The 27,966-nt window shown below is 35.8% G+C and overlaps 1 protein-coding gene across 1 annotated transcript; it reads left to right on the plus strand.

The window, feature by feature from the left end:
* Positions 1 to 4,916: 4,916 nt before the first annotated feature.
* On the plus strand, positions 4,917 to 27,966 carry Fbxo4 (F-box protein 4). Its single transcript, XM_047556700.1, has 7 exons — positions 4,917 to 5,788; positions 6,757 to 6,992; positions 10,064 to 10,284; positions 12,984 to 13,059; positions 13,170 to 13,345; positions 17,734 to 17,909; positions 22,986 to 27,966. Exons 1-7 carry the CDS (start codon positions 5,318 to 5,320, stop codon positions 23,073 to 23,075), a joined length of 1,446 nt encoding a protein of 481 aa, XP_047412656.1. The 5' UTR covers positions 4,917 to 5,317; the 3' UTR covers positions 23,076 to 27,966.

Here is a 27,966-nt window from a genome sequence, read left to right on the forward strand (position 1 = left end):
CCTTATAGTTGTACACAATGATAAGATTTATTGTTACATATTCATACATGCATGTAATATGACAATATAATTTTACCAATATCACTCCCCAGCACTCCCCCGCCCCCCACCTTTTGGTCCCTTTCCCCTACTGATCTTCTTTTGACTTTTAAAGCATAGTTATTTATACATCCCTATGTGGATGTACGTTATGGAAAAAAAACTACAAAGAAATGTTAAACAACTCAAACTAAATTTTTTATAACTATGCTAATATAGTTAAAAATAAGGCTGTTCAATATAAGAAAAAATGTGAAATGGAAGAAGTTATTTTGCAGTTTTAAATTTGGGAAATAACAGTATGAACTTCCATATTCTTTTTATATAAAGGACACTAGAAAATCCTAGAAACAAAGTCCAATCACCTTTTCCCCATCAAAAACCATGGCACTACACTCAAATGGTTAAGGGGAAGCATTTTTTTAGTTGATTTAATAAAAGGAATTACAAAGCTAGGATAATAACACTTTGCAATATGTGATAAAATAATATTTATTGTTAACTGCTAACTCATTGAAAAGTCTGGGGAATTTGGATCAGGTCATTGAAACCATTGATCACTCTGACATTAGAAAACAAGAATGACATCAATTCCAATCTAAGTACATGATATCACTTTAAAAAATGCTTTACAAAATAAACCCAAATTTGACCCAAGTCTGGGACAGAAGAATGTATTAAGGTTCATTAAGAATACCATCTGGAAGGTCCAGAATGTGGTCCAGAAAGATCAACACAATTTCTTCAACAAATTGCAAGGAAAAGTAAAGGAGGGGAAGTCTGTGTTATGGCCAGATAGCAATAAGTCACTAATTCGATCTTAAAGCAGGAGACGGAACCATCTTTATTCACCAGCTGGCAGTCCAGATTCACCAGCTGGTGGGACTGAGGGGCAACTGCAAGTCTACATCCTTCCATACTCTCAAGGGTTAGGGTACACCTTTTATACCATAAGTAAAGCATGTCAGTACATTAGTCATAAGTGACTTGCTATGATTAAAGAATGGTTACTAACACTAGACAGTCATTCTCTGACAGGGTATGTTGTCCAAGAAAAATGAGAACCAAAAAGAGCAAATTTACATTGTATAAGAATTGTCATTTGTGTTGCAAAACATGCTATGCTAGGCAACTGTTGATGGGTTCAGAGGCAAAGTTTTCTCATGGGAGAAGCATTTCTTACATGACATGGAGTCTCAGGGTAAAATGGAGTCTGGTCATTGCCCATCTAGCCTGGCCCATAGCTTTAAAAGTTCTAGCTTTAAAAATTCTAAGAATATGTGCAATTTAGAGACCTTATTGGGTCATGCTTCAAACAAATCAAATGTGAAGGCAGATGAGGAAGTTGGAACACTGACTAGATATTTTGATTTTAAATTATATTATTTAGGTGTAATGTACAGTAGTTAACATTTCTTAAAATATGCCTTATATGGAGATAATTAAGGATAATATGGAGATAATTAAGGATAAAATGTTATGCTGTCTAGGATTTGCTTTTAAAAAAATCCAGAATTGGGGATGTGGTGTTAGGTGGGGAGAATGACAGAGAAAGACTGACCAGGTGTTGAAAATTGTTGAATTTAAAACATTGGGTACATAGGAGATTATTATTCTCTCTCCTTTTATATATGTTCATTTGATAATTGAGCTAATGTTTTTAGCCTTTTGCTATGCTGGGGATCCACACAGTTTCTTGGGAGCATTTATTAGATATATTTCTTTGTAAGAAGACTTAGAGCCTCTAAGTACTTAATACACTTAATACCTGAACTGATTTTTTTTTTTTTTTTTTTTTTTTTTTGCTTGAAAGTAGATCACCTCCTAGAGAAGGAGGAGAAATACCATATGTTTAATTAACTGATGGTTCTTTTTCTTGTCCTGATAGCCTCATAGAACTAACCCTATAATCATCTTGATTATAGCAACGGGCTATACAAGAAAAAAAATTACACTTTATATTCAGATTTCAGAGTCTCAACTATAAGGTTTTATTGATTTCTGTTTTCATTTAGATCCTCAGATACATTTTGAATGAATGATATAATTATGCAAGGTCACACCAATAAACATTATAGTCCTTCATTGACCATTAAGTACTTTGTTATGTGTTGGTATATAAAATACTAAATATATGTATTTAAATACAAAAAAATTATATATTCTTTGTAATTTGCCATAATCCTTAAAGATTTTATAGTTTTTGAAGATGCTGACCACGTCTTCTGTTTTGAAGACATAAATGGGATTATGAGAGTAAATGGGATTAATTTCAACCAACTGATTTGGGTTACATGTGAGAGAAAGTTTTGACAATTGAGATAATAAAACAATTTTGTACAAAGGGTCATTGTAAAATTTAGAATTTACACCTATGAATATCTTTACAAATAAATATTTAGAATTTTCACTTTTGAATATCTTCATGTCCTGAATATGGTAAGCAATTACTGGTTGGAAATGAATTTAAATCAGATTATGTGGAATCTCAACTCTTTTATAGAATTTTAACACCACTGATTACTTTTATTCAGGTGCCGTTTTCTTTTACATGTTGTGAGGGATACCGTCCTGCTCTTTTCTGAATACTCCTATCTTAAATGATATATTTAATGTAACATTAAACTGAAATATTCCTTTAAGCAATAGCGATCTGATTTTGGAACAGGGTATTCTCTGGTTTAGATTAAGTGAAGTAATCTATTTGAAAATAACTGACAGACTCGTAGTTCTAAATGTAAGTATTTGTGTCTTTCCTCCCATTAGCAACTAATCTCTATTCTGTGTAATGATTACTTTGTAATGTGATCTGTCTTTGGTATAGTTTTTTAAAGCCCTTTTAAAGGAAAACCAAATTGAGTAGAATAGGAATAAAATTTTTTTAACATTTTATTGGTTACTTTTAGTTTTACATGAGACTAGAATTAATTTTGATATAATTATGCATGCATGAAATATATCTTATTCTAATTGACACTCTATTATGGATGTACAAGCTGGTGGGATTTGCTTTGGTGTATTCATATAAGAAAATAGGAAAATTATTTTAGATTAATACTTTTTCCTTTTCTTATCCCACTTCTCATTTATTCCTCTTTGTCTAATCTCCTGAATATCTATTCTTCCCTCTCCCCCCTTATTGTGGGTTAGCCTCCATGTAGCAGAGAAAACACTGGATCTTTGGCGTTTTTAAGGCTGACTTAGTTCACTTGGCATGATAATCTCCAGATTCATCCATTTACCTATGAATGTCATAAAGCCATTCTTCCTTATGGCTGAGTAATACTCCATTGTGTATATATACCACATTTTCTTTATTCATTCATCTGTTGAAGGACAGCTAGGTTGGTTCCATGGCTTAGCTATTGTGAATTGAGCTGCTATAAACATTGGTGTGGCTTCATCACTGTAGTAGTCTGATTTTAAGTTCTTTGGATATATACTGAGGAGTGTAATAGCTGAGTCAGATGGTGAATCCATTCCTAGTTTTTCGAGGAAGCTCCATATTCTTTCCAGAAAGTTACAAGAATTTGCAGACCCACCATCAATGTATGAGTGTACCTTCCCCCCACATCCCTGACAATATTTAGTTACTTGTGTTCTTGTTTATTGTCATTTTGACTGGAATGAGATGAATCTCAGTATAGTTTTAATTGGCATTTCTCCAATTGTTAGATATGTTGAACATTTTTTCATATATTTGTTGGACGTTTGTAAATTTCTTCTTTGAGAAGTATCTGTTCAATTCCTTTACCCATTTATTGATTGGGTTACTTGTTTTTTTGGTGTTAAGTTTTTTGAGTTCTTTATATATTCTGGAAACTAAGGTTGTATCTGAGATCCAGGTGTCAAAGATTTTCTCCCACTCTGTAGGCTCTTTCTTCACACTTTTTTCCTTTGCTGTGAAGAAGCTTTTTAGTTTGATTCCATCCCATACACTGAATTTTTATTTTACTTCTTATGCTACAGGAGTCTTAAGTTCCTGAGCTGATGTGTTAGTGTGTTGGGTCTACATTTTCTTCTAATATGTATAGGGTTTCTGATCCAATTTCTAGCTCTTTAATCCACTTTGAGTTGAGTTTTAGGCAGGGTGAGAGATAGGGATTAAATTTCATACTCCTACATATGGATTTCCAGTTTTTTCACTACCATTTGTTGAAGAAGCTGTCTTTTCTTCAATGTATGTTTTGTCTAGTATGAGGTAACTGTATTTTTATGGGTTGTTTTTATATCTTTTGTTCCATTAGTCTTCTTGCCTGTTTTAGTGCCAATACCTACTGTTTTTGTTACTATGGCTCTGTAGTATAATTGAAGGTTTGGGATTTTGATAGGCATCAATATTGAGAGACAAAAATTCCCTATTGAGATTTCAACAATATCACATTCTAGCTGTTGCTTTGTTTTTTGGCCCTTTTATGAGATGGTCTGCTCAGCAATTTTTACTATACTAGTATTTTTTAAAAATTCTTTTAGTTGTAGATGGACACAATACCTTTATTTATTTATTTTTATGTGGGGCTGAGGATCAAACCCAGTGCCCCACTCATGGGAAGTAAGTTCTCCACCACTGAGCCACAGCCAGCCCTATACTAGTATTTTCGAAGAGCGGGCCCAGACTCCTCATTTTTGGCATGAGTACTTTATGATTGGGCTTGTCAATGTGAAGTAGCAATTCTAAGGAAATAAAAAGAGATTATTTCGAACCGGATATGAGTAATCATAGCCTGGGAACAGTGATTCAAGTTATCTTGAATGGCAAGCTTCCTTGTGGAACTTTGAGCCATAGTACCACAGTCATAAATAACATTTACCCAGTGGTAGGTGGGTTGCAGCAAAATGGAGAAATCTTAACATAGGTTTCAGATATAGCACTCTTAGCCTTCAGGTAGGTCAAAGAGGTCGCTAAGCTTAGCAGTACACTCTAAGTTTCACTTAAACACAAAGATTTTACGTTAGATACAGAAGTTGAAAGTAATTGGCTATTAAATGAACTAAGATGGCCCAAGATAATTTTGGCCCCCATCTACAACACTCTCTCTCCACAATCACCATTTTCTAGTAGGCTGAGGTCGAAACGGGCTGTACGTTAATATAGATGCAGCTGCTTAGGAGAACTTAATTCCACAGGCTCCTGACACTGTCTCATTTTTGCTAATCTGCATGAAAAGAGACCCTGAATTGTTGCTTGATTGAACAACCACGAAACAAAAACAACAAACAAAAACCCGCCCATGCCAAAGTGCTGAGAAGGAAACAACCTGCTATTAAGTCCAAGATAATGGAGGAGGGGCATTCCCTGCCCAGGGGCCCTCCAGGCCCAGGCCACTGGAAATGGGCTCTAGCCAGAGGGAACGCCTTGAAGTCCGGAGGTCATTACCGAGGTTTTAAGGACCGGATGCCAGCGCGGCTGGGCCGAGGCCGGCAGCCAAGCCAGCCGGGAAGCGGTTGTGGCCGGCGCTGGGAGCCGCGCTGCGCCCACGCCCTGGCCCAGCCCCCGGCGACGCGGAGCTGGTGCCCAGCGCGAGCGCACGCCCGGGCCGCGTCACGCGGGGAGGGCGCCATGGCAGAGAGCGAGCCGCGCAGCGGAACCAGCTCCTCGCCACCGCCCCCGAGCGACTGGGGCCGCCTGGAGGCCGCCATCCTCAGCGGCTGGAGGACCTTCTGGCAGTCGGTGGGCAAGGAGAGGACGGCACGGACGGCCTCCCGAGAGGAGGCGGACGAGGACACCAGCACCTTGACGCGGCTGCCGGTGAGCCTGGGCCGCGGAGGCCGCCCTGGCCCCGGCCTCGCAGGCGGGCCTCCGCAGTCCCCGCCCCTGCAGCTGTTCCAGGCTGCGTAGCCATAGCCGGACAGCAGCAGTAGAAGGGAATCGCCTTGGCGTTGACCCTCGTCCTCCCCAGCTAGAGAAAGCACACGGGACACCTTCGGGGCCGCCCTGCCTACCAGCGGGGTCGCTGCTGTGTTGTCTGACCCTGAGGCTCGCACTGGGTCCTGGGACAGCCTGGACATGGGGTTGAGAAACAGGACTTCCCGACCAAGGGTCAGCTTAGGAAATCCTTCCAGCATTTAGGTGCTCAGCACATTTCATCCCGGGCTCAGTGTAGTAACAAACACTCTCCCAGGACATTGCTGTTACCTAACTCTATTAGGGTCAAAACTACAACTTGATTGAAAGTAAGTGACTGCTACAAGTGCCTCAAGTTACAGCAGGCCTGACAGATTATACAAGTTATCTAGTGTTAAATTTTGTAGGCAGATAGAAAAATGAAGAGAACTGAAATTCTTGAAAAATATTTCATTTCTGTGTATCATTTGAATTATTGACACCTTGCTCTGTTGTTCATTCCAAATTGAAAACTGCAGGATCAAAATGCCTCCAAGGTTCTCCTTTCAGTGTTCTTTGAAATAATTTAATAAATTATAGATAGGAAATCAGATGACCATTTACCTTTATCATTTGATCTAATGATAAGATTAGAATTTTGTCCACTTGATAAAGGTTTTATTTTGAAGAATAAATTGTTTCCTTAACTAATTTACTTAAATAAGTAGTGTCTCAAAATATCCATGAGAAGAAATTGAGGAGCTTTTAATTATTTTGCTTGAAAAATAACAGGACAATAATCCTTTGTTAATTGTCTAACATCATCAAACAATAATTTTCCATGATAAATTATTCATTCTTTTTTTCTGAGCTACTGCTTTCTTCTGTTCCAGATTGATGTACAGCTATATATTTTGTCATTTCTTTCACCCCACGATCTCTGTCAGTTGGGAAGTACAAATCGTTATTGGAATGAAACTGTACGAGATCCAATTCTGTGGAGATATTTTCTGTTGCGGGATCTTCCTTCTTGGTCTTCTGTTGACTGGAAGTCTCTTCCAGATTTAGAAATCTTAAAAAAACCTATATCTGAGGTCACTGACGGTGCATCTTTTGATTATATGGCAGTGTAAGTATACAGTTTTATGAATTAAAAAGAGATGTTCATTTTCACCTATCAATAGTCCACATTAGTCTAGACCCAACTTTTAATTTTTTGCATGCTATTGTCAAAAGTAGGGGTTGAGTTAATTGACTTCCTTCATAGACCCTTTCAGTTTTAACATTTCCCTGTGGTGCCTAATCAGTATTTTAATAATTATAATAGTACAGATGTGTACTAGTCAGATTTCTGTTGCTGTGACAAAATACCCAAGCTAAACAACTTAAAGGAGAAAAGGTTTATTTTGCTTCAGTTTCAGAGCTTTCAGTCCCTTTTCTGTTGGCACTATTGGTTTAGGGCCCATGGCTGAGCATTGTATGGTGGTAGAAGTACAGCAAATGACACTGCTCACCTCATGGCAGCTGGGAAGCAAAGAGAGAAAGAAGAAAGGAAGGGCCAGGGTCCCAGTATTACTAGCAAGGGCATAGTCCTAGCAACCTAACTTCCTTCCAGTAGGCCCTATCTCCCAGTGGTGCCCCAGACTGGTGACCAACCCTTTGGCATATCCGTCCCTGGGGGACAATGAAAATCCAGACCATAACCCAATGGCAAGAATTAAACATTTAAAATTCTCATTATCTTTAGAACACTTGTCTTTTTGTTAAATAGTAAATACTTTTCCAAATTCAGAAAATGAATGACCAGAGATTCGAAAGTAGTTTTTTGGCATTGAAGAAAATTATTCTCAAGACTCTGGGAAATAAGATTTTGTTGTCATCCAAAAGTTACATTTTTTAATATCATGTATATGAGAGAATTAATTTTATTGAACAAAGGCTGTATATTTGATTCTATGGGGGATACTTTATGTGTGTTTATTTATTCAATTCTCAGACAACATGGGGTTTGTCTTTGTATTATGAATGTAGAGTTGAGGTTCGGAGAAGTGATATGTTTTGCCTAAGATTTATAAGAGACTGTTCAGGTTGGAGCCCTATTGTGCTACCTCAAAGTTATCTAATGTTGTTGAATGTGAATATACTCCCCCTTCTTGAGAACCCCGAAGTTAGGGCATTTTAAAATAAATTAAAGCAGTATCTACACTTAGGTAAGAATTGTTTTCCTGTGCTAGAATCAGTAGCTATGTGTAGAATTTTTTTTTTCAGTGCTCAGAATGGAACCCAGGACTTCATACATATTAGGCAAGCACTGTGCCACTGAGTTACTTTTCCAGCCCCTACATACAGGATTTTCCCCCAAATTTTATTTAAATTATTCAGTCTTTCCTTATTTCAATCCAGATGCTACTGTGTCAGGTCTTGTGAGATTACTTGATGAAAATGTACATGATGTGTTGCATATAATCGAAACAACTACCACCTTTTGTCTCATTTGTTGGGCAATACCTCTCTGATGCCCCATAGCATCAAGTTTATCTGATAATGTGGAACCATATTTTCCCCAGGGAATAGTAACAATCACAGTAACTACCATTTATGATCATGTAATTATTTCTATTCCTTACAACCCTGGGATATTGTTATTGCTCAACAAAGCCAATGAAGAAGATGGAGTTCAGACTCTTAAGTGGCTTAATTACTAGTTAAAATGGTAAAACTTGGACAGGTCTACTTGGCTTCAAAGTTAAATTTGTGTGTGTATGAATTACAGGTTTCATCAGGAATAAAGATGATTTTGTTAGGTTAGTAATTGTCTTCAACAACTTGATTCATTGAAAGGGTGTGTTAGCCAAAATTTTTTTTTTGCTGTGACAAAATACCTGAGATAATTAACTAATAAGAAGGAAAGATTTTTTTGGCTTATGATTTCAGAGGTTTCAGTCCATGGTTACTTGTCCCTGTTGCTTTGGGCCTGTGACAGCATAGTACATTATGGTGTGAAGTGCTTGGTAGAACAAAGCTGATTACCTCATAAGGCTAAGAAACAACGAGATAGGCCTGTTTCCTAATACCCCTCCTGAGGAATGCTTCCCCATCCCAGTGATCTAACTTCCTTCCACCAGGTCCCCAACTCTGTCACCTCCAGGTAGCTCCACAGGTTGGCAACCAAGCCTTGAACACATGAGCCTTTGGGAGATGTTTCAGATCCAAACTATAACATAGGGCTTTATGTTTTATTTTGCTTTAGATAACTATGTTTTAATTTCTGATAAAATGTAGATTTTTAGTTTAGAGATTTGTATGTATTGAAAGAAACTGAATTGTTTTCTTTCACACGATTTGGTTTGCTCAGTTTTCTGTAAGCAATGTTTGAGCATTCCCTCTTTATTTAGAACTTACCAAACTTACTTTTTAGGCTGACAGTAGGAGTACTTAAGAAATTTGGTAAAATTGGTGGCCTTAGTAAATTTTTAAAAAACTTCTCATGACATTGTACTGTGTAGCTTATTGTCATTGTTTAGCTCATTGTTATTTTTCAGACTTAGCAGCGTTGACATTTTGGACCAGTTGTTGGCAGCGGGCAGAACTGTCCTGTGCATTGTCAAATGTTTAGCCACATCCCTGGCCCCTGCTCCCTAGATGATAGTGGAACGGCCCCTTTCTCCCCAGGTGTGCAAACAGAAATGTTCAGACATTTTCAAATACTCCAGGAAGGGGGAGTAAAACATCCTCAGGTTGAGAGTAACTATTGTGTATAGTGAATTCTGACCAAATAAATGTTAGACCAAGTGTTCCATGAAAGAATCTAAATGAAAGATGAGAAAATAAGTAGCCACTTCCTGGGGACTTCCTCAGTGTCTGGGCCACTTCCACTCCCACAGCACCTTGTGGTTCTCCCTACCATGGTAATGTCCTCCTAGTGGATTGGGACTATGTAATCCTTATGGTCCTATCCTATGTCTAGCAAGTACTTAGTAACTCATATATTCTTTTAAAAATTTTTTTTAGTTGTAGGTGGACACAATACCTTTATTTTATTTATTTACATGTGATGATGAGGATCGAATCCAGCACCTCACACGTGCCAGGCGAGCGTTACATTGCTGAGCCATAACTCCAGCCCACTTATGTGTTCTCGAATGAACAACTGGCTCAATGTTTTCTGTGTTAATTTCTAATTGTGACAATCTTATACAGTTATAAAATGTGCTGTCCACACACCAGAAGAGCCTCAAAATCCAGCCGTCCTATGTATGGAGCCGTCACTTCCTTTTTACATTCATTGATCATTCAGAATGAACCACGATTTGCTATGTTTGGACCAGGCTTGGAAGAACTGAATACATCTTTGGTGTTGAGCTTGATGTCTTCTGAGGAACTTAGTCCAACTGCTGGTCTGCCTCACAGGCAGATTGATGGTAATTTTATGTCCATAATACATAATAATTCATATACTTTGAACTTGGCTATCATCTTAAAGGCAAATTAATTCACCTTAAGTTAATTCTTTGTAGTAAGGAAATAGAGTAACTTGGTGCCCTCCTATAGATCCCACTGAACTGAAACAAATAGTGTAGATATTGTTAGAAGTAAGATTCCTCTTAATTCTTCACATTTGTATAATCCAGAATTTAAGATTATATGAAAGTAAATTACATGTTGCCAGGATATTATATTCAAACAATGCATATCATATTTACTATATTTTAAGAGAAAGTTATCAGAAGAAAACCAATCACCATCTATTTGCAAAGGATTTTGCTATATGTTGGTATATATAAAAAAAGTGAAATCATCACCTTCCTCTCTATGAAATAAGTACTTACTTATTTGGCAAGGTAGGATATACAACATAATATAATAACAAATTTAGCCTATGCTTTACATATTCATTTATTGAGAGCACCTAGTAGATGTAGGGATGCAGAGATACAGGGGGTTAGGAATGGGATCTGTAGGAAGAACGACAGCAGTTCTTTGGATTATGTTGACTTTGATAACTGTGGAAGATTAAGAGATGCCTACTATAAGCTATCCATTTGAGTAGAAGCTCCATGAGGGTGGGTATCTTGCCATCTTTGGTGCCAGGCTATAGTAGGCACTCCATATATGTTTGGGAATAAATTACTTCATGGATCACTTTATGCATCCAGGTTTCAAGAGCAAGATTTGGGTTAGAAATTGAGATTTGGGAGTCATATGACTTCTTATGAACTGGGAAGTTTTGGGGGATGGAGAGAAAGATTATGATCCAGTTGCTGAAATCTTCAGTGAACTATTTCTTCATAAATGACAAGGTTGAGGAAGAAGAGATGGTGCTACAGCTGAATAGTGTGTTTCTCAAATAGATGGAATTTTTAAAGAAGAGTTTGTGAGTAGTGGTTTAGGTATGACATTGGGAGTAAAGAAACATCATTCCCACCTATTTACCATGAGGTATGAGAAAATAAGCACCTTTGTTACTTGAGAGTCCATGCAATATAAGTAGTGCCTAAGGACAGGTTGGTTTCAGGTAAGTCCATTAGATGGGGGGAGTACTTTAAGAAGAGATTGAGGCTATAATGAAATTGGCCAGTTATATAATGGCAGTTCTGTTCTCCAGTAGCAGCTGAAGTGATGCTTAAAAATGCAGCTCTGCCTATGCCACAAACTCTACAAGATCAGAGAAGAACTTTACATCATTGGTGAAGAAGTGCAGGGCAGTATGAGAACAGGTTGGACTGACGTTACATGTGTCAAGAGGATAGTTTCTGGGAGTTAAACTGATGAAAGCAAAGTTCAGGAAACATGGTAGATTTTATTTCCATGTTTTCTTTGTGGAGCATGCACCAAAATTGGTGGCTAAAGGATCAGAGTCATGTAGTCTGGGATGGTTGCAGTCCCGCATCCAAGAGTCATGACACTCTTTACATGTGTTGCCTAGAATGGTGGCATGAGATGGCATGGCATAGCTTATTTAAACAGGTTGATTATATGGCAGGGATTAAAGGTATTGAAGCCTGGAATTGTCTCTAATGAACTAAGTAGGGACCAGATTATGTTAAGAAATTATTGTCTCAATCTGAAGTACAATGAATGACTTTGTAGAGAAGAGATATAGTTAGGTATTAGTAAGCAGTCTCTCCAGCTACTGTCAGAAGGCTAGTTGGAGGCAAGAGGATGGAGGAGACTGGTTAGAATTGATTGTAGAAGTTCAGATGAGAAATAATGATAATTTGTATTAAAGGGTGCAAGTAAGGATGAAGAGAAGTAGACAGATCTAAGAGGACACTTACATAGCAAGAAGAGGACATTTATTTGGCAAGAAGAAGAGGTAGCCCTCAGAATCCATTTTTCCAGGAGGCAAGAGGAAAAATCAACCACTGAGTGTTAATCCAGCCAAAGGATGAAAAGAGGTTAAGAAATAAGGACAAAAACCAGTGTCAAATGATTCAGATATAAAATAGTAAGAAGCTAATGTTTAGCACTATTATTCCCAATCACTGTACTAGGAGTTTTACATATGGGATCTCAGTTAATCCTCGTAATAACTTTAAGAAGTATATATTATTATCATGTTTTTTTCATCAAAATGGAGGTGCTCAAGTACATGGTTCTAAGTGGCAAATTTAGGATTCTAATACAAGTCTTTCTAACTCCTAATATCAATATCTGCAGTGTTTGCTCAGTTTTCTAAGGTACCACTGGTGATGTCCCATACATTTAGAAACAGCTTTCATAGAGGGAAGAAAAAGGAGCTTCACTAAGTGTATACAAGGATTATTAGATTAATGGGAAAATAAAAATATAAAAATTAATCTTAGTTTTGAGGATAAATCGGAGTTGCTGCTATGATGCAGCTGCTGCTGGTTAAGACGATAAAATTACTGATGTTAGAATGACATGAAGAATGTAGCAGTTCTTCTTTTTCTAGCATATTTTTATTGCCATATGAATGAAAGTTGCATACAGGGTCTTCTTCAAAAAAACATTGCATTTTATTCTAAAGTTATATATATAGCTTGTCAAAAGTTTTTTTCTTTGCTCCTCTTGCTTTCGCTGGGTGTTTTTTTTTTTTCAGTTAATCTTTTGCTATCTTTATTAGTGACATTGTGATGACTATAATTTTCTACTTTAGGTATTGGATCAGGAGTCAGTTTTCAATTGAGCAACCAACATAAATTTAACATTCTGATACTATATTCAACTACCAGGTAAGGTTGACCACTTGGTGGCCTACTTGAAACATTAGGATTGGAACATTTTAGGGGGATGGAACCTGTTTAGTGTCATTTTATGACCTATATTTACATTTTTCTTATAGAAAGGAAAGAGACAGAGCAAGGGAAGAACATACAAGTGCAGTCAACAAGATGTTCAGCTTACAGAGTGAAGGAGATGACCAACAGGGAAGCCGGTACATTGTGATTCCACAGATCCAGAAAGTGTGTGAAGTTGTAGATGGGTTCATCTATGTTGCAAATGCTGAAGCCCATAAAAGTAAGAATTCGCTTATATTCTTTTAAAAAACACTATCATTCTGTGTAAAACAAGTAAGAACATGTCTTTTTAGTGTTTACAATAGCATCTTAGTAATACGACTGTCGATTTTACGTATGATTTTGTGAGTGTAATTGTTTATAGTGAATTCGAAAGCCTCTTATGTATGAGGATCACCTGGGGAACTTGTGAAACATGTAGCTGCCCAATTTCTACCCCAGTGGATTGGTATTCATAGACTTGGACTATGCCCTGGACACCTATTTTTTATAAGCACTTTCGGCATATCAAAATTTGTTACTATAGTTATATAATGTTTTCTGTTGTATGCCTGTGCATTTTTATTATTGATATTTTTCTGTCTGACTTTATGTAAACAATTTATATGGATAACTATGAAAAATTTACCTTTGTTTTTACCTAGATAGTGGCAACAATATGGGGATAGGGTGTTAATTAAATACATTAATTAATTAAATTGGTGAGTTGATAACATTCTCCATGTATTCTGAATAATTGCCCATTGACAGTGCTATTTAGGCATAAAGTTATGATATAATTGGGCCATGAACCAGTATTATAATTTTTCCCAAAGCCTTTGTGAACAAGATAGAATATATATGTGTAATAAATATTTATTGTATATTATTTATATAATGAATACTATTATATATACAATATGCATGTATTATACATGTATTATAGTTCTTTAATACACTGGTTTGAATTTTTATTGAATTTATTTCTCCTATAATCCATTAGGCATGGAAGCTATTACACTTTGAAAATCTAGAGAAATTATTTATAAGAAAAATATAAATTTTTTTGTTATTACAGAGCTGTCTATAAAGGGATAGCAAACAAAATAAAAGTTGTGTTCATTTAATCAAAAATGGTTGTTGAATATGCTCTTCAGCTGTGTTTAGTGCTGAAGATAAAACTGAGAACTAAAACAGACAAAGTTCCTACTTTTACCTAGTTTTCCAGTCTGATACTTACATTATTCTATAAAACAAGTAGAAAAAGAAATTTTAAAAAGGTACAAGATATAAGGATAATCTGCACTCACCAGCTTTTTTCCACTGACCTCTACTAGGTGCTCATGTGAAGGTTAGTGGTAGGAGAAGGAGGCCTGTGAGTTATCCTCCAAACTTGGTGATATACTCAGGCATATCATGATTAGCCGAGGATTAGGTGTATTCTCCTGTTTTCTGTATTACTTTGTCATAAAAGCCAAAGCTGTCTGCCACTAGGAATGGAATTGGAAATCCTTCTGCCTTTTGATTCCAGGCAAAAGCTAACTGCAGAGAAATGCAGAAGCAGAAGCTTTCTGCCCCAGTGGAGGGACAAGAATCCCCCTTTTGTTAAGGATTTTGCACTTATACAAATTAAGTTTGCTGATTCTGGGGGAGGACAGGAAATTTGCACTGAAGACTCTTCTACCCATACAGGGCAGAATTTACTAAACATGCCAGAACACCAAATAAGCTTCTACCACTAAGTCTCCGGTACATAGGGTCTACCCATGACTAAAACAGAAGTCTCAGCAACCGTAGTAATAAATAATAGCAGACTATTTCAGGGGTTGAGCCAAGGGTGTGGAGAGACTTTCCCTTCCCATTCCTCCTTTGTTGCCTAGGAATGAAGATCTGAAAGCTGAGGGGAAAGCGAAAATTCTGAGAAACTCACACTCCATCTCTTGCACTCAGAACAAGGTAGCAGCAGCCCCCACCTCTTAAAGAATTTAGTTTGTGCTGAAGTAAACTTCACCTAATCTGTGTAGTGACTGACTAGTTTGATTCAAATCACTGCATCAATGGCTTACCAGAAGAAGAAAAAGAAGCAAACCTGTTTCTGGGAATAAATCCTCTTTATTTTAGTCTTCTACTCTTCTACATAAAATATCTAATATTAAATCTGAAAACTCTAAGACCTAAAAAATCAAAGCAGTATGTGGTGACATGTGCCTGTAGTTCTAGCTACAGAGGAGGCTGAGGTGGCAGGATCAATTGAACCCAGGATTTCAAGCCAACTATCAATATTCCTTCTCAAAAGATAAAACACACAAAGAAATAAAAAATGAAGTGTCAAATTATCAGTAGATAAGTTGAGTCGGATGCAGAGATGGACCTTATGCTGGCACTCTCAGAAAGACATGACAATAATTAATGATTAATGTGTTAAAAGGTCTAAAGGAAGTCAAACAATGTGTGTGAACAGATAGGAATTTTCAGCAAAAAGAAGGAAGTTATTTGAAAAAGTAAAATAAGAATGGTAGAGATAAAATAATACAGTAAACAGGTGAACAGTTCTATCAATGGGTTTATCAACAAAGGAAAGAAATAGTGAACCTGAAGATATGTCACAGAATTATTCAGATTAAAACACAAAGTGAAAAAAAAAAAACGTAAAGTAAGAAACAGAGCATATGAGAGCTGGGGAAACGTAGCAAGTAATCTAACTCAGGGATCCCCAAACTTTCTTAAAAGAAAAGGTAGTTGGGAAGGGAGAGGGAATAGAAATAGGAAAGACAGTAAAATGAATCAGACATAACTTTCCTATGTTCATATATGAATACATGACAGTGAAACTCCATATCATATACAATCAAGAATTGGATCCTAATTAGAATAAGTTATACTCCATATTTGTATGCTATGTCAAAATACAGTCTATTGTAATGTATGTCTAGAAATAACAAATAAAAAAGTACTTTTCCAAAAAAAAAAAAAAAAGAAAGAGCAGGTAGTTAAATATTAGACACATGCATCATATAATTTTTCTCATTCAACTTTTCTGTTTTAGTGTGAAAGTGGTTAGAGACAATATTTAAATGGATAGACATGGCTATTTTCCAATACAAATTTATTTACAAAAACAGATCCACAGAATGTAGTAGCTAACTCTAGTCTAACTTGTGCAGTGTCTCAAAACATAAAAGGAGAAAAATAAAATTTTGAATAATGACCAAAATTATTTCAAAATAATTTTGAATAATTATGGGTATATGCCATTTTAAAGCAAAGTATAAGATAATAGAACATATAAGAGGAAATTGAAGTATATTGTGTGTTTCTTCTATATGTACAATCATATTATTTAAAGGTAAATTGTTACCAGTTAAAAATGTTTATTATAGGGCTGGGGATGTGGCTAAATGGTAGAGCACTTGTCTAACATGTTTGAAGCCCTAGTTCAATCCCCAACACCTTATCAACAGCAGAAAATGATTATAGATCCTTGACCAACTACTGAAAGTTTAACAGAGGTATAACTAAATTAACCAATAGTGAAATCATTAAAAAAAATTACAAAAAGCTCAATCCAAAAGAAGGCAGGCAAAAATAGGAAAAATGAACGAAGAACTGATGGGAGAGTCAAATCCAAGAAGGAAATGCTAGATTTAAATGTACCATATTGATAATTACGTTAAATCTTTTATTCATTTTCAGTTATAGATAGCAAACTCCTTCATACAACACCTATTAGCACACAGTTCTTTATATAGAATTCTAGGCAAGGTAGGAGTAGGTTCTCTGCTTATGGTCTCATGGACTGAAGTTAGAGCATCAGATGGAATATATCTCTGTCTTGAGGTTCTGGGGAAGAATCCATTCCCAAGTTCTCTTGAGTCGATGGCTAAGTTCAGTTCCTTATTGTTCTAGGACTGAGGTCCTCTTTTTCTGGCTGATTGTCAGCTGAGGCTGCTCTCATCTTCTAAAGACCACCTGCATTCTTTGCCACATACTCCCTCTATCTTCAAATACAGTAAAGGAGAATCACCTTTCATCTTCCCAGTCTCACTGGGAAGAACTCCTTTTAAAGGCTTGCCTAATTAGCTCAACCTCTTCCTTTCTTAAGGTCAACTGTGTCCTAAAGCCTAGTGATATCTCATCATATTTGCAAGCTTCTCCAACACTCAAGGGTTATGCAAGAATCACGGGGTCATTTTAGAATTAAAATGCTCAATTCTAAGCATCTTAACCTGAAATGAAACCACTCCAATAAAAGATAATCATTTTAACTTAAAATGTTGGACCAAACATATGCTAAAATTTTGAAATTAAGACTTTTGGAAGAGAAAGGTAGTGACAACTACATTTGTGAGGGAAAAATATCTGTATCAAAGAGTTTTACATTTAAACTCTAGAGACTTCTAAATAGTATTGTGATTTCTCCCCACTCTGGTTTAACTGAAATTCCTATCCTTGAAAGATTACTTAATCTAATTTTATGACAAGCAATATATCCCAGAAAGAGATATTTTGTTATGTTTGGATCCTGGTAAAGTTTTGGTTCCCTAATTTTGTTCATTTTATGTTTAATTTTATGATTTAAAAAATCATTGGAGGTTATATAAATTAAGGGTTTTGATTTACATTTCTTAGGACATGAATGGCAAGATGAATTTTCTCGTATCATGGCAATGACAGATCCAGCTTTTGGATCTTCAGGAAGACCAATGCTGGTTTTATCTTGTACTTCTCAAGCAGATGTAAAAAGAATGCCCTGTTTTTATTTGGCCCATGAGCTACATCTCAATCTTCTAAACCACCCATGGATGGTAAGGTCCTAACTTCTTTGGTGACAAAAATCTCATTTTCACTCTATTTTCTGTTTGATTTCTGTGTTAGTTTTGTGTTATTATAACAAAATACCTGAGATAATCATTTAGAATACCTGTCTCACAGTTTTGTAGGTTTCAGTCTAGGGTCAGTAGGTCTTGTTGCTTTTGGGCCTGTGACCTGGCAGTAGATCATGGCGGAAGTCCATGGCAGAGGATACTCATTCACCTCATGACCAGGAATGAAACAGAAACAGGAAGAGAAGGGGATCCTAATATCCCCTTCAAGGGCATGCCCCAGTGATAATAAGACCTCCTACTAGGCCCCAACTCATAAAGGTTCTCCACCTCCCAATAGTACATGGCCTGGCAACTAAGCCTTTAAAATTTGGGGGTCACTTGTCCAAACCTTTAAAGTTTTATCCTTTCATATTCATCCCCTTCAACGAAATAGCATTCTAAAGTCAATTTTAAGGGCTTTATTGATGGGAGCTGTTTGAATGGTATTAATATATCTCAGTTGACCAACCTCCCTACTTCTCCTGTCATAGAAACAGTGAGAGAGTAATTGGATATGGTTGGGGATGCATGAAGCCCTGAGTTTGATCATAGCATTGCCAAAACAAACAAAAATAAAGACAAAACAAACATTTTTCAGCATATAGTTTATTGCTTTCCAAAGTTTATTTTAATCATGGAATTCTTTCTTTGAATGAAAGCCTATGAGAAAACAGGTAAAGAAACGATAAGGTTGGAAATGTTTTGACTGAAAACGTTAGCAGAGTTTCTTCCATCCTCCCTCATATCTTCCCTGGAGCTCCAGAGACTCTTTGGAACACAGTGTTGAAGACTGCCTGAATGGTGGGAATTTTAGCTCTACCAATAGGAGGAGTAACAATTTCCCAGATTTTTTTATTAAAAACATTTTTTTAAATACACAAAACATGAAAATTGTACTCATTAATGGGTGCCATGCAATGTTTTAACATAAGTATACATTGTGTAATGTTTAAATCAGGTTAAACATATCTTTCTCTTCAAATGTTAATCTTTATGATGAACACTTTCAAAATTCATCCTAGCTTTTTGAAATGTAGAATATAGTCTTGTTATCTATCATCACCCTCCTATGCAATAGTGTGCCAGAACTTCTCACTTGTATCTAATTGTAACATAGCATCAATTGACAAATCTTTCCCCATCCCTTCCTACCCATACTATCCCCAGATTCTGGGTCTATTCTCAACTATGAGATTAAATTTTTTTAGGTTCCACATGTAAGTGAGATTATGTGGTACTTGTGTTTCTGTGCTTGGTTTATTTCATATAACATTTTAATCTCCAGTTGCATTCATGTTACAAAGGACAAGATTTCATTTTTATGGCAGAATTGTATTTTGTTGTATGTATATATCACATCTTTCTTTATCCATTTATCAATGACTCTAAATTTTGGCAATCATAACTAATACATCAGTGAACATGGGGGTGCAGATGTCTCTTTGACATACTGATTTCATTTCTTTTGGATATATTCACAAGGGGATTGCTGGATCATGTGGTATTTCTATTTTTAATTTTTTGAGGGATCTACATGCTATTTTCTTAATGGCTGTTCTGATTTACATTCCCCATAACAGTGAGTCAAGATTCCCTGTTTTCAGAGAAAACATTCAGCTTTTGATTTTGTAGGATTGGCTTATTTCACTTAGGATAATATTCTCCAGCTCCATTCATTTACCAGCAAATGCCATAATATCATTCTCCTTTAAGGCTGAGTAAATAGTTCATTGTGTGTGTGTGTGTATGTGTGTGTGTGTGTACACACACACATATATATATATATATATATATATATATATATACATATTACATATATATATATATATCATTTTTTTATTCATTCATCTGTTGAAGGGCATCTAGGTTTGTTCCATAGGTTAGCTATTGTGAATTGAGCTACTATAAACATTGATGTGGCTGCATCACTATAATATGCTGATTTTAAGTCCTTTGGGTATAAACTGAGAATTGGGATAGCTGGGTCAAATGGTGGTTCTATTCCAAGTTTTCTGAGGAATCTCCATACTGCTTTCCAAGTGGTTACACCAGTTTGCATTCCCACCAGCAATGTATGAGTGTAACTCTTTCCCCACATCATTGCTAACATTTATTGTTGTTTGTATTCTTGATAATTGCCACTCTGACTGGGGTGAAAAAATTTTAAAAAATTTATAAAGGACTGGAAATGTAGTTCAGTGGTAAAGTACCCCTGGGAGGTGGAGAACTATTCTTTATCATTCTAACCAAATATTTTAAAATTTGTTTTAATCTGTAAAATGTTGAATTATATCAAAAGCCTTTTAAGTATGTATTAAACTATTTGTTTTATTATTTGCTCTTTTGAAGTGATGGGTTAATATTTTAATAATAGACATAATTAGATAAAAATAATTCCTTGTTCTTCACCTCCTCACCAGTACTTGTTATCTTCTATCCTTTTGATTATAGTTATTCTTACTGTAATGAGGTGATATCTCCTTGCAGGTTTGATTTACATTTCCCTGATAATTAGTGATGTTGAACATTTTTTCATGTACCTGTTGGCCATTTATATGTCTTCTTTATTTTCTTTGGTGGGGGATACTGGGGATTGAACTCAGGGGCACTCTGCCACTGAGCCATATCCACAGCCCTATTTTGTATTTTTTAAGAGACAGGATCTCACTGAGTCACTTTAGCACCTCACTTTTGCTGAGGTTGACTTGGTACTCAAGATCCTCCTACCTCAGCCTCCTGAACTGCTGTAATTAACAGGCAAGTGCCACCATGTCCAGCCTGTATGCCTTCTTTTGAGAAATGTCTGTTTAGACCTGTTGCCCAGTTTTTAATTGGGGTTTTTTTCTTGCTGTTCAGGTGTTACATATATACTCTGGACATCAACCCCTTGTTAGAAGTAGTTTGCAGATATTTTCTCACATTCGGTGGGTTGCCGCTTCACTCTGATGATTGTTTCCTTTGCTGCACAGAAGCTTTTAAGTTGATGTATTCATATTTGTCTGTTTTTGGTTTTGTTTCCTGTGTGTTTTGGGTCTTGTCCAAAATGTTCTCACCCCTTCCAATATCCTGAGGTAGTTTTCTGTTTTCTTCTAGTAGTTTCGTTATTTCAGGTCTTACATTTTAAGTCTTTAATCCATTTTGAATTGATTTTTGTATGCAGTGAGTAATGGAGGCCTAGCTTCATTCTTCTACATGTCAATACCCAGCTTTTCCTGATTTATTGAAAATACAGTCCTTTTCCACATGCATGTTCTTAGCTCTTGTCAAGTCAGTTGACTGTGATGTGTGTGGGGTTATTTAAGGCACTTCCTTTGTTCCTTTGGTCTGTGTGTCTGATGCCAACAAGCCATGCTTTCTTTATTACTATGCTTTTTAGTGTATTTTGAAATCAGAAAGTGTGGTATCACCAGCTTTGTTCTTTTTGCTCAAGATTGCTTTGGTTGTGTGGGTTCTTTTGCACTTCTATATGAATTTTAGGATTTTGTTTTTCTAGTTCTGTGAAGATTTCCATTGATATTTTCATGAAGATTGCATTGAATCTGCCCATATTTGGGTAGTGTGGACATTGAAATCATATTAACACTTCCAATTCATGAACCTGAGAGGTCTTTCCATTTTGTGTGTGTGTGACCTCAATATCTTACATCAGAGTTCCATAATTTTCATTGTAGAAATCTTCTATTTCCTTGGTTAAATTGATTCCTTGATATATTTTTGTAGCTATTGCAAATGAGATTCCTTTCATGATTCTTTTCTCAGAAATCTCTTTATTGATCTGTAAAAATGCCATTGATTTTTGTTTGTTGATTTTGTATCCTTCAATTTTACTGGATTCTTTCACCATTTCTAATGATCATTTAGTAGAAGATTTAGGATTTTCTATACGTATAGGACTATATCATCTGCAAATTAGAATAAATTGAATAAATGGGAATAAATTGACTTGTTCCCTTCCTTATTTTGCATTCTATCCCTTACCTAATTGCTTTGGCTAAGTCTTTCATTACTATGTTGAATAAAAGCTTTCCAGTACTATGTTGATAAGAGTGATAAGAAATGGTTTTGTTCAGATTTTAAAGGAAAAGCTTTCAGCTTTTCTTCATTCATTGTAATGTTTGGGGGTTTATTATACTGAGTTATGATCCTTCTGCACCTAATTTATTCAGTTCTTATCATGAAGGGATGTTGGATTTTATCCAATGCTTTTCTGCATCTGTTGACATAATCATATGATTTTTGTTTTTTTCATGTGATGTATTATATTTATTGATTTATGTATATTGAACCATCTTTGCATTCCTGGGATAAATCCCACTTGGTAATGATGAATGATGATTGTGAAGTGATATTGAATTCAATTTGCTATTCAATTCAGTTTGTTTTATTGGGAAATTTTGCATCTTTTTTCATTAGCTATTGATCTATAGTTTCCTTTTTTGTTGTTGTTTTCAGCATGTCTGGTTTTGGTATTAGGCAGTACTGGCCTTATAGTTTGGAAGAATTCATTCCCTTTCAATAGTTTGAAGAAAGTTGGTTCTTCCTTAAAAGTTTCATAGAATTTAGGAGTAAAGCCATCTGATCCTGGGCTTTACTTTGTTGGAAGACTTTTTATTATTGATTCAATTTCAATGTTCATTATCAGCCTGTTTAGGTTTTCTATATTTTCATGGTTCAATTTTGGTTGATTTTATGTGTCCCAAAATTTGTCTGTTTCTTCTAGATCTTCCAATTTGTTGACATATAATTGTTGAATTTCTCTAGTATTAGTTGTAATGTCTGCTTTTTCATCTCATTTATTTATTTGTATCTTCTTTATGTTTATCTTAGAGAAAAGACACAAGAAAATATAATACTTTTATCCAAGTATTTTAGAGGACAGCACTTGAGTAACTTACCCAAATTTGTTGAGATATTCTAGGTTCTTTTTTGTTAAAGTGTCTAGATAAATGTCCCTCCAAATCACAAGATTTTGGATGCAATTTCTTACTAACAACACTTTCTCTTATCTACTCATAGGTCCAGGATATGGAGGCTAAAACTTTAACTGGTTTTTTGAATGGCATAGAGTGGATTCTTGAAGAAGTGGAATCTAAGCATGCAAGATGATCCTTCTTTTAGACCTTGGGAACTGAAACCATTCGAATTTGTTACTAAGGTCTTTATGTGTATATTTGCTCAGACAACTACCATTATCCTACCTTTTGTAGGTAGGCTTTATACTGTACATCTATAACTGCTGTATTTTTATATTATTTTTACTTTTAACCTTAAATCAATTACAAGAAGAGTTGCAATCCTAGCATTTAGCCCCAAATGAACTTTTAAATTTTTTTGATAAATTTTATATTTTATGTCTTGTAAAAAACATTAAATTCTGGGAAAAAAAATAAGCCTGTATTGCACTTATTCTTTGTGCTTTCTATTATTTTCAGTACAAAGATTTCCTTAGAGGGAAATAACAAATTTGCTAAGCTTTCCAAAGGTCTTTTCAAGAATTCATAACTAGTTATCAGAAAGGAAACTTTTTGATATCCATTTTTAATAGATATACTTTTTAAGGAATAAAATGTTTACTAGAATTACATTTAATATTATAACCATATGAACTCTCTTTTTTTCTGAAACAGTAGAGAGCAAGATTATATTTAATACTAGTTCACTGAAAAAATAGCTTTTCTTGGCAGTTATTATTTTCAAATAATTTTAAATGATATTATAGTACTAAAGCTAAATTTTATTTCATATTCACAGAAAAACATTCCAGAGACTTACATTTATATTATTTCCTTCTACAAATTGCTTGCATTTTGCAGAGGAAACACCATAGTATCTTATTGGAACTGGAAAATTTTAAGATTTTAGTAAAAGAAGCATAAATAGCTATATACCACTTATGTAAATTCTGTATTTAAACATATTTCTGTTTTAGGAGGGAAAATTTATAACATATACCTATAATTGCATTTAGTCTTTTAGCAGACCCACTCTCCAGATAACCCATTAACCCACTAATCCAATCATGAGGGGAGAGCCCTAATCATTTCTTAATGATCCACTTGGTCGTCCTTCTTAATATCCCATAATGGAGATTATATTTCAACATGAGTTTCACAGAAGATAGACCATATGAAAATCATAGAAGTTATATTATCCTAGTTTTTTAGGTGAAGAAATTGAGACACAGAGAAGTGAATTCTATTACAATTCAAGTTCATGACATTGTGTATTTAGTAGAGAGGTCATGAGATGTGGAGCCTGCAAATCTCTTAAGTATAAAAGAACTCTAAGTTATTACAATGGTTAATTAAAAATCAATTTCCTGAATTCTGTGTTTCACTAAATTCTTCATTTCCCTAGCAATACTATCTAGAAATGAATGAAAGCAAAAATGGTTATATATGCAGTCTCTGGAGAGCAAGACTATATGAGAATGACCTGATGCAAATTCCATCCATGCCAACTCTAATCTATATGACCATGAAGTCTTAAATTTTGAATCTTAGTTTTCTCACGTACATAATGATTACCTTGAACTTAAATTTTGACTTTACCAAGAACTGCATGGAAGCATCTTGGAAGTAACGTCTCTGTGTGAAGGCTTTGACTTTGACACTAACATTCTCAGTGTTTATAGATTTTTCGGTGTCATTCTCTGAAATAATTATCCTCCTGTGTGACAGCTATTTCATAGGTGTATTTAGCTAGTCATGAAAAAAAATAAGGGTCAGTATTTAATCATCCAAATACTATTACCACTATTGAAAAGTAATGTAAAAATTGTGCCCTTTTAGATGGTGTATGAACTACATGTATTTATTATAACTATCGTCTAAATTGTGTCCTTCCAGATTCATATGTTGAAATCGTATCCCCCTGTATACCTCAGAATGTGAATGTATTTATAAGTAGGACCTTTAATTAGGAGGAATTTATGGTCAAATTAGTAGGCAGAGTCCAATGTGACTAGTGTCCTTCTAACAAGAGGGAGAGGCACCAGAGGTGGCAGTGCACAGAAGAAAGACCACATGAAGGCAAAGCAAGAAGACTGCCTTCTGCAAGCAAAACGGGACCTGAGAAGAGATCAGACCTGCTGACACTTCAGTCTTGGACTTTATCCTGCAAATCTCTGAAAAAATTATTTTCTGTTCTTTAAGACAGTCTGTAGTATGTTATAGCATCTCTAGGAAACTAATACCATAGTGAAATGCTATTTTGTAATGATCTTAGGCTGTTGTTGTGTAGTAATCATAGAAGTCCTTATTAATACATCAAGGTATTCAGTTCTACAACTGCAATTAAAGTAAGCATATGTTAAGGGAATATTTATTATATCCAAAAAATATAATTCTCCATTTTATTGTTGAAAATTCCTAAATATGAAAATTCCTAAACTATGAAAACTGTGTAATTCCTCTATTGAGGAACTTTGAGTGGTTCATCATTATCTAGGATAAGGTCTGAAAGATCTAGTATGAAATCATTATAGAAAAGAGAAGCAACTTTCTCTGTTTTTTTTTGTTACTTTTAGTGACGTAATAATATGGGTAGCTTGTGAAATTGTGATTATTACCATGATGATGGACTGTACTGCCATCTACTTGTCATTTTTAAGTGAATTAGACAAAAGAATGAAACTAGATAAACAGTAGAAGATTTTCTCGTTAATAAAATATTTCATATTTAGTAGTAATAGAAAACATGAAAATCACAAAGTTCAATAATTAGTACATGCCTGCTATGTGCCAGGCTTTGTTCAGTTTCAGGGGATACAAAAGAAAAAGGGTTAAAGTTGGACTTAACTACTATTTTGCAATGGTACTTAAGTTGGTAACTATAAAATGTGGTATATGCAAAGCACATGCCGAAAACCAAAGCAGAACAGATTTTTAACTGAAGTTTACCATTTTTTTAAATTTTCAAAACATTTTTAAATGGTAACAGAAGTGAAAAAAGGAAGATCTAAGCTTTCCAGAAGGCTTCTGACAATTTATATCAAGAGCCTTAGCGACATTGTTTTGCCCTAAGAATTTTATTTCTAAGAGAATATCCTCAGGAAACAATCATTGATGTGACAAAGCCACAACTAAAAAGATAGTGCAGCATAGTTTATAATTGAGAATAACAAAAAATTTTTAAAAAGTGCTATGAGCTATGCTAGCTTTGCATTTCTATAATGAAATACTAGAGGCAATTAACTTAAAAAGAAGATAGTTTTCTTTTGGCTCATGGTTCTGGAGGTTCTTGTCCCAGATGTGGCATCCCCATTGCCTTGGGCCTCTAGTGAGGCCAGTACATCCTGGAAGAACACATGGTAGAGAAAATCACTAACCTCATGGGTCAGGAAGCAGAGAAAGAAAAATCTAGATGACCTGGGGTGTTACTGTCCCCATCAGGGCCATAACCTATATGACCTAAGGACCTCTCAAAAGGTTTCACTTCTTCACAATCCGTAGCACCTCCGAGTACTGTTACTGGAGACCAAGACTTTACACATGGACCTTTAGAAGGTCTGTATTCCATATTCCAACCATAGCCTAGGCCACTCTGTTTGACAAAATTTTAATAATGTAACTATATAAAGAAATATGTGAACTTTATAAAAGTGACATTTTTTCTATTTTGTTTCCTTCTTTTATCAGTAAGAAGAGTGGTTGGCACATACTCAATGCTTTGTAGAATTTTTAGAATGAATGATAAGTAAATAAATAACTAATCTGTAGCCAAGAAAAATAATGCTTTAAGGGATGAGGAATGCTGATGGATTTGAGGAAAGTACATTTTTCAGTTGCTCTGTGGCTAGGATTCACTGCTTACCATCAAAGTGTGTGAAAGAAGGAATTCAATATCAGAAACATAGAGACACAGAAACTTGGGTGCTTTGAAGAATACCTCAGAGCCAGGCCAGTAGTGCCAGTGGAACCTGTTCACCACAGAGGGGAAGGTGACACACAAGGAGAGAGAAAATCTATGGAAAAAATTGTCATGGAGAACCTGTGGAACAGAAGCAGTGTGATCTCAACTGATCTAGAGGCAGCGTGGAGAAATAGTATTTGAAAAGTATTCCATGTTTCTTTGTTGGCCAATGGAAAGCTGAGGTGGGGAACCGTTGCCACATATTAGCTCTCTGCTGCTGGAACCCAGGAGATCAAAACAAGTGTTATCAGACTGTCCCAGCAAGTACTTGCTGCGGGGTTTGGAGTGTGCCTGGCAGGGTGAGACCAAGATGGGCAAAGAAATGATTGTGCCCAGGGGACTTAGGCCAGGGATACAGAGTGTGGCTTGCTTTTCCTTTGGGTCTGGCAGCTTGTGGGATCAGCCAGGGAGAACCCAGAATCTTAAGAGGTGGGTATATTTTGCTTGGGATCTGGTCCTGCAGTGACCGTATTTGTGGGTGGTGGAGAGTAAGAGACCTGCAGAGAGTTAGTTGCTGTGCCCTACAAGTGGAGTTCTCAGGAAGCCCTTGAAATCCAGATGACCAGTGTAGATGGACATCTGCCTGGCAACAGAGCGGGTAAAGCTATTCTCTCTAGAGCAGATACTGCTGACAAAATTCCGAGGTCAATCAGAGCTAAACACTAGCTGTTGGACTTCACATTCAGAACTCTGCATCAGCCCTGCCCTGGGAGTGCCTCTAACTAGTTTGCCCAGACAAAACTCCAATTGTCACTACTTCCCTACCTTATATTGATGAGAAGAGAAGCTGAGAGCTACAACCAGCCTCAGTTCCAGGCCACTCCAAATGACAGCTAAATGAGCAACTCAAAAAGACAGATTTAACAATCCCTAGCCATTGCTCTCTCTAATGGGTACACAGTCCAAGAAGAAACAGATCAAAGGGAAGTAGGCAAAAGCAGTGAACATCCCTCCTTCTCAACAGTTTTGACTACCTCAGTGGAAACAATGTCTTTATTTTAAACTAAGATTTTTCTCCTCCTTTTATTGCATTTTGCTCTACTGATTTGTTTGTGGATACATATATATGTATATGTATATATGC

This window comes from Sciurus carolinensis, chromosome 6 (genome assembly GCF_902686445.1).
Source record: "Sciurus carolinensis chromosome 6, mSciCar1.2, whole genome shotgun sequence".
Lineage (NCBI taxonomy): Eukaryota > Metazoa > Chordata > Mammalia > Rodentia > Sciuridae > Sciurus > Sciurus carolinensis.